Here is an 8,106-nt window from a genome sequence, read left to right as displayed (position 1 = left end):
TAACACGTGCAAAGTTATTAATTACACTCGTTTATATATTAATAAGATGCACTGTCTTATGTAAATGTAATAGCTCGAACTTACGAGCGATGCTAATCACAGCGAAGATGTTAACGCGTCGAAGTATCGTGATAAACTGGCGGCACGTTTACGCTCGATGCCGTAGCCCGAGGTCATGAAACTGTTTACTACTATCGTCGATCAACGTCTAAGCCGTGCGGTTATGTTTATTAATGATATCGTACGTACATACACATACATATAACACGTGAAAGAAATTCATTAGATTTATATTTTCAATGTATATTACGCACGAATTTCTTTTAACATTATAATATATTAATATTACGTTTTACTCATTCCTTTTAATATTTAATTAACTTACGAAAGTGTACATGAATTATTTCGTTATCTAATTTGTTTAATGACGCGTTGCATGGCTTTAAACGATTATGACAAACAGAGACAAATGTATTTTGTAAACATTTTATTTTTCTTTTTCATTTCTTTCTTTCTTTCTTTTTTTATTTCTTTTTTTTGTTTCAAGTTGTTTCGAACATCCAAGGATTATTATTGTCGGGATTTGTGATATACGAATAATTATAATTAAATCATCGAGATATCATTTCTACTGCGTAATATGTTTATTTGCGGCTTCTTTTATTTATTTATTCATTTATTTATTTATTTATTTATTTAATTATTTATTTTACTTTATATTATTCTATTGATTAATGTATGTTATTGATTGTACAAGTTACATCGAATAAGGCAACGATACAAGCTGTAGTGGAGTGAAGATAAGACTATGATTTGCATGTTATTTACTTCAAAAAATATAAATTTATCCTTCTCTTATTCGTATTAACGTTAGACCATTCGTAAAATATAACAACTGTGTTATCCTCTCATTGTTATTCGATGGTATTGCGAAATCACGGAAACTATAAGTAGCACCATATTAAATATGTACAGAAATTTCAATATATTACATGATGTGTTTGTATGTAGGAGAAATTAAATAGAATAATTAGCAGAACTCTTTGCTTTCTCTGTTTTTTCTTTCTTTCTTTTTTTTTTTTCCAGTTGAAGAAACTAATAATACATATTTTTTTTTTTTCTTTTTTTTTTTAAAATAACGTGCTACGTTCGACGTAATAAAATAAGTACCGTGCGAAACTATATATTTTACTTATAAGTGTAGCCGTAATTATTTCAATTTCATTTATTTCAAATATTTTAATAAATTTATCATTGTACATTTTATTATTTCGTATTATTTCATTTAATTAAACGAAGAGAACTTTATTCTTTGGAAAATAAGATTGACTTTAATTTCGTGAAATGTCTGATAACGTTTAATTACGGCCAACTATAAGCAATGAATTGTTGTATCGCATAGTGAACATATATGTGTATATATATATATATATATATATATATATATGTATAAGTATACGAGACGAAATTTAAAATAGATAAAAGTTGTTTGTAAAGTGCACGTGTATGTGTGTGTGTGTGTGTATGTGTGTGTGTGTTCGCGTGTGCGCTAACATTTAAAGAATATTTTTTGCACGAGATTTATTTCGTTTAAATCGTTCTAATCAGAAAGTGTTCACTAAATTTATATATCGCTATTAGCAGCCTAATATGGAAAACATTACAGCACAACAACATTCTTCCATCCTTCGCAAACATACATATTAACTCACACAATGCAATATACACATTTAAGATGACAGCGAAAATAATAAACTTTCTTTAATCGTGAGCAACTATATAATGATGATAATAATAATAATATTAATAATATTAATAATATTAATAATAATAATTAATAATAATAATAATATTAATAATAATTGCCAACTTTTGGGAGTCATGGCAATTATTATAGTTTTGCATTTTGAAAGTTTATAATCCGTCTTATCGTTAACCTCCTACAAGAATCAGAATGATAACCGGTAATAAAGTACATTTTTGTTACTATGATATATTAGGTACATGCCCATTCTACTCGTTTGCCATAGGCAACGTAATTAATTTGTGCCGCTTCCTCTTTACAGGTTTACAAAACAGGATATACCTGTACGCATGGCACGAAGCAGCAACGCCATTAAACACTGATCCGATAATCTTAAGCATACAAAAATAAATTATAATAATGATTGTGTATCTCTGGGCTTACACATGTACAGTGAATACTATGTTTATTATATAATATCTATACATATGTATATATATACGCGTACATATATATATATATATATATAGATATAGATATAGATATAGATATATAAATATATTTTAAAGTATAGAATCCCCCCCCCGCCCTTTTAATATTTACTCGTGATTTAACGGAGTAAAATAAAAATGCTTTTTCATCGTTAACGATACATCTAGGAGAATTGTTAAGTGTCCGTTGCCATTTTTTTTTCTTTTTATGGAATAATAATTTATTTAACAGTCTAGAAACGAATAACTCGTAACAATACCATTTTTCCTGATCATATCTCATTTTATCTAAATCAATGCAAATACTGTCCTGTTTCTGTTGATAATTCGGGCAAAGACAACGGATGTCTTATGAAGCGTATTTGAATAATAAAGCTTCTCCTAGGTGTCCTTACATTATTAATCGCACCACGACGTCTGCTGGTGTATGCTTTGGCTGCAGTAAATTATCTAGAGAATAAAATGATCAAAATTATTTGATGTTTCTTTTTTCTTTTTCTTTTTATAGAACGTTGTCGTTGATACTTACCTACGTAGTTTAAACAGTTTTCGTAAATTACAGATTTCTGAAGGCACAAACGACTAGGAGTGACGTTGGGATGGCCCAAAATGGTCGGATCGAAACTGCCGATCCTTTGACTGTAAAATAATAAAATAATTAATGAAAAATAATCGAACATTATATTACATTACTTTGATAAAATGTTTACTTACCACTTGCTGCCTCTTCAGAATTATTATTATCTATAAAATGAACAATGTTTTACTTTAATATTTTCAATTAAACAATAACTACGTTTAATATTAAATAAGACTTTACGTACCGTCTTCTGATTCATTAGAATTGTGATCTATAAAAAGGGAAATGATAAATTTACATTAGACGTGTCGTCATTTTAAATTATACAACAATTGAGAATATTATTATATAGAAATATTTCTTACCCCTCATGAACGTGTGAGGAGTAGATGGTTGTGACCATCCAAAGGAATTCCTAGCTACGAGGATCGCTTCGTAAGATCCATCATCAAGGCCATTGAGAGTATGTTCCACGATATATTGATTTCCCTTGCCATCTATTACACGAGGTTCGATTTGTTGCCATTTTTCGTCTCCTTTGCGACGATATTTAAGCTTTAAACACATCGTACCAAACACAGTTATCATATATATATATATATATATATTTTTTTTTTTCGTATATTATTATACATGATGAGCCAAAATTATCCATGCGATTTTACTAATCAATTAATCTTTCGCAAAACTTTTTAGATAAATTTTACAAGCTAAAAAACAAATTAAATTATGAAATTAAATAAGGCTGCGCTGCGGACAATTTGAGAAAAAAAGATTTGCATGTAAAAAAGAGTATGCGATTTTTAAAAGTCGCTTAGGAATCTTTTTGCCTCACCTCGTATGTAACACTTGTTAAATACATTTATCAACATACTATGTACTGCGTAATCGGAGAGTAACTTTCGAGATGCCATTTTAAAATAAGACTGTCGTTCTCGTCTTTCAATAACTCGGCCCCGTAGATGGTTGCTTGCGATGGAGCTCCTGAAAAAAAAAAAAAAAAAAAAAATAGTAAAGAAAAGAAAGAAAAAGAAAAAAAAGGATCAATCTTCATTCTTAATATCTCTTATAATCTTAGTAGAAAAGTATATATTATCCTTCGCTTATTCCGTCAACGAAAAAAAAAAAAAAAGAAGAAGAAAAAAAAGAGAAAAAAGAAAATAGAAAAAATACATATAAAATTTACCAGTAAGAGAGATGGTTCTACTATCTTGGCCCAACTCGTTTTTGGCTTGACAGGTGTACTCTCCTAGGTCCTGTTCGGACGTATGCATAATCCTGAGAGTGTGTCTTAATTTATTTTCCTTTCGCGAGATCCTTCCTCTCTTAGGTAGTTCTTTCTGATTTTTATACCAAGTCACGTTCGCGGGTGGGTGAGCGTGAACGATACACGTGATCTCTGACTCAACGCCGGCTCCTGTGTGTACAATTTCACGTTCCACCTCGATCTCCGGTGCATCTATGTTCAAGGAGAGAAAGAGTGAGAGAGACAAAAAAACAGAAAGGTTTTATTGAATATTATCGAAACGTTGATAAAAAAAAAAAAAAAAAAAAAAAAAAAGGGAAGGAAAATAAGATTCTATTGTACTAACATTTAACAATGAGATTAATGCCAGAATGCGGTGGATTGTCCATTCCATTGTCTGCTAAACATTGATATAAACCAGCATCGTGTCTTCCAACTTTGTATATGGTAATGTAATCACCATGGATCATTGTATGTTTGTCATTGTATAACTTTTTTTCCTAAAACGAACACGATACATTAATATATACATATATATATATATATATATATATATATATATATATATATATATTAATCGATATGACGAAGGACTGTAAATACAAGGAATCGGTCAAAAATAAGTTTCGAATTGGTCTGATAATTAAATAAGTAAATTAAGAAAAAAAAAAAAAAAAAAAGGAGAAAATGAAGAAATATATCGAAAAAGAGTAAATTGATTTTGGAATATAATTTAAGAATTTTTAGCTTTCAATAATTTAATAACTTTTGACCTTGTCTTTTTATAATTGACGGATAAATTATTTGTGTAATTAATTAATTCGACAATACCTTATGATACCATTTCAATTCCTTTGGAGGTGGTTGGACTCTGGTGTGACAACCCAAGGTAACATTTTGATCCTGTTTGACTTCTACCTTATTCGATGGTGTGACGCGTATTGTTGGTACTGAAGATGACGTAGATGTCGTCGATAATGACGATACGGTCGTAACCGATGGCGATCTATCGTTAGGAGGGTCGACGAGTAATCTGTGCGTGATCGTAATAGGTTTATCGCTTAGAATACTGCAGGAATAATTGTCAGATGTGTCGTTAACCGTCGTATTGTAGATCACCAAGCTGTTATCCGGTGTTCTAACGATTCTATTCTTATCCTGTGTTAAAGCGTTATCGTCGCTATAGAGAAACTCGTCGTCCTTCTTCCATACGACCGCAAAAGAATCTGGAAAAGATTCAAGGGACGATGATTCATCGATATATGTATATCATCGTTATTATTAAGGACGCGATTACAACGAACATATAAAATTACGTGTTATATTATAAAATATCGTCTTCTATATTTGAATTATTTTACAACGATATTTTTAACGAATTTTTTGTAACAGATGTATAATTTTGATAAGTATAACGTTATTATTAATAAGGAATAAAAAAAAAAAAAAAAAAGCTAATGACTCGTTTATTCATTTATCGGGAAAAATAGGTAAGTTGGATAATTGCGAGGATTTATAAATTGGTTAAAAGAAAAAGAATCTTTTTTTTTTTGTTTTTTCGTCCATTCTTTTTCTGCTTTTTTTTTGTTTTTTTTTTTTCTCTTCTTTTTTACGAACCTGCATTCGATGTCAGACAAGGCAGCATAACGGTAGTTCCACTTCGTACGCGTTTACTCTCCGGATTCGATTTAATTTGTGGTGGTTCCTCGATGGTATCCGGAGAATCACCTTCATCGTCGTTTTGAGAATAATCCTCACTGTCTTCGGCCTGTGCGTCATCGTTGTAATCGAGATCCTCAAAGTTCTTCGATGACGGTTTACACCAGCCTAAAAATCCATAATAATAGAAATAAACGTATTGTATAAGAAATCCGTGGGAAGAGAATCATTGATATTAATCGAAAATTTCAAGTTTTCAAAGATGCGATATATAAACGATCATGACCCGTTCTCGGCTCTCGGCACAGATTTGATTACGCAGAAGGCACGAAACGATTCGTTTACCAAATACCACGAACCGGGTGCACGAAGTTGAAATTAGATTTCTAGTCCACGTATGCCAGCCTGATTTCAGGACAGCCTGTGTATAAGCACATCAGAGATTCTAATAATACACGACGACGACTAGAAAGAGCAAGAGAAAGAAAGAAAGAGAGAGAGAGAGAGAGAGAGAGAGAGAGAGAGAGAGAGAGAGAGAGAGAGTACCATAGCCAATCCTTGCTTCGACAATGGCTGCCTTCCTCTTTCATCCATCTATCAACGATTTATTTCCACACGTTACGAACAAGGTAATTGGCCAAATAAAAATGAATAAATCCTATCAAAGATGTCCAAGAAGATATGAAATAAGAGGTTCCACGCCTCTTAACAGTTTCGTGTCTATACTCGGTTTAACCTCGTTTTTTCTTTTTTTTTTCTTTTTTTTTTTCTTTTTTTAAGGTTCGCCATTTCTAACTAACCTCTGCTACTATTAAGGCGGCGGCGGCGACGACGACGACTACCATGTTGTACGATTTTCAGATACACAGGTCGAACCACACCCTCAAGAAAAAAATGGGTTGCACTACTTGCCAACCCTCTCGGTTCACTAGTCTCTTTTCTTTTTACGTATATATACATACATACATATATGTAAAGTATATATATATATATATATATATATATATATACATATACATTAATGTATGTATATATTTGTCATTCCACGACATCAAGTCGCCACACGTTAACACCATTACCTCAAACCTCTTATCACAAGGCATAGGAATATTCATAGTTATGCATACTCCCGGCAATCTCGCCTGACCTATCGGGGTAAATGAAAAATGTTGAAACGTTCCCTCTATATATGACAATATCGTCTAGAAACATATATATATATATACATGTAATCTCGATGGAAAAATTAATTGTCTGATAATAATACTGCCCATGTATACATATGAAATATATAAAGAACGCATCGACACCATTGAATTATTTAACATATCATTTTACCAATCGTTCATCAAAAACGATCATTTATAATATACACTCGAAGAATAATAGTCGGAGATAATATTTGATCAAAATAATATACAGAAGCCGGCTATGAATCCGGGCTAATGGTCGGTCAAGCTTCTACTACCACTACATACAACCTACGCAGGCCAGCTTCCAATTAGCTAGCAACCCCACAAGTCCCTTAGCAACGACTCAGCTTTTATCCACATGGAAGGCGCCATGGTGTCCCATAGATTAATCCACTTTCACCCTGAACTAGTCTATAGACTATTTCACTCAAGATACATGTTTTATCCACCGGAAGAACGTCCATTTTTCTCTATTCTTATTCTTTTTTTTTGTCTTTTATTTCCTTTCTGTGTGGATTATGCCTTAAGTAAAAGCACAAAAAAAAAACAAAAAAAAAACAAAGAGAATGATGGGAATTGTACGATCGTAAGAACTCCTTCGATCGACCATTAATCTCGTCGAACGTATTATCGAAAAACTTAGATATTTCGTCTAAACACAATGTCCCTTTGTTCGAGAAAATGATCAAACTAAAGGACTAAGAGAAATCTATTTAGAGTGATAGAGTTAGGATGACCTATTTTTTTTTCCCCCATTTAACGAATTGATCATACAAAGGTGTGGTTTCTCTAGCGATTCATTCGACACATCGAAATTAGGATATTCGTGACGACCTTGTTCCGTTTTTTCCACGTAAATCTTTTCTCGCTGTTGTTATTTCTTCTTTTTTTTTTTTTTTTTTCTTTTTATTCATTTTCGTCTTTCTTTTTTTTTTCAATTCATCAGACCTTACTTACCGAATAATAAATTATTTCTCGACGATAAGGGATAACAATTTCCTGTATATAAGGCGATCACGTATATGATCGAATAATCGCCATCGTTGGCGTTTATGATGGAACGAGTACGAAGAGAGACAATTGCGAGAGGACGAAAAACGTGTCTCATCAATTTCGTTTGTGCGTGCGTACGTGTGGCGTTTGAGTGTATTCTTTTTTGTTTTGTCTGTTTGTTTGTTGTTTTTATTTTTCTC

At 31.8% G+C, this 8,106-nt stretch overlaps 1 protein-coding gene and 1 long non-coding RNA gene across 2 annotated transcripts in view; one reads left to right on the top strand and one right to left on the bottom strand.

The window, feature by feature from the left end:
* Nucleotides 1-1,497: 1,497 nt before the first annotated feature.
* LOC124426370 (lachesin-like) overlaps nt 1,498-8,106 on the bottom strand; it is a 67,520-nt gene continuing 60,911 nt past the window's right edge. Inside the window, exons 2-11 of the mRNA XM_046968040.1 lie at nt 5,679-5,888; nt 4,893-5,287; nt 4,408-4,561; nt 4,002-4,274; nt 3,690-3,799; nt 3,181-3,370; nt 3,060-3,086; nt 2,950-2,979; nt 2,765-2,874; nt 1,498-2,685 (exon numbers count right to left, since the gene is read on the bottom strand). Of these exons, the coding sequence (XP_046823996.1) occupies nt 2,792-2,874; nt 2,950-2,979; nt 3,060-3,086; nt 3,181-3,370; nt 3,690-3,799; nt 4,002-4,274; nt 4,408-4,561; nt 4,893-5,287; nt 5,679-5,888 (1,472 nt within the window). The 3' untranslated portion in view covers nt 1,498-2,685; nt 2,765-2,791. The remainder of the gene's footprint in view (nt 2,686-2,764; nt 2,875-2,949; nt 2,980-3,059; nt 3,087-3,180; nt 3,371-3,689; nt 3,800-4,001; nt 4,275-4,407; nt 4,562-4,892; nt 5,288-5,678; nt 5,889-8,106) is intronic.
* LOC124426441 lies at nt 6,009-7,129 on the top strand. Its single transcript, XR_006942723.1, has 2 exons — nt 6,009-6,349; nt 6,501-7,129. It is a non-coding gene; the product is annotated as an uncharacterized LOC124426441 (long non-coding RNA).

The sequence above is a fragment of the Vespa crabro genome, chromosome 1, assembly GCF_910589235.1.
Source record: "Vespa crabro chromosome 1, iyVesCrab1.2, whole genome shotgun sequence".
In the NCBI taxonomy this organism is placed as follows: Eukaryota; Metazoa; Arthropoda; class Insecta; order Hymenoptera; family Vespidae; genus Vespa; species Vespa crabro.
Note: the sequence above shows the minus strand (reverse complement) of the source record. Positions and strands in the feature narration are given on the sequence as shown.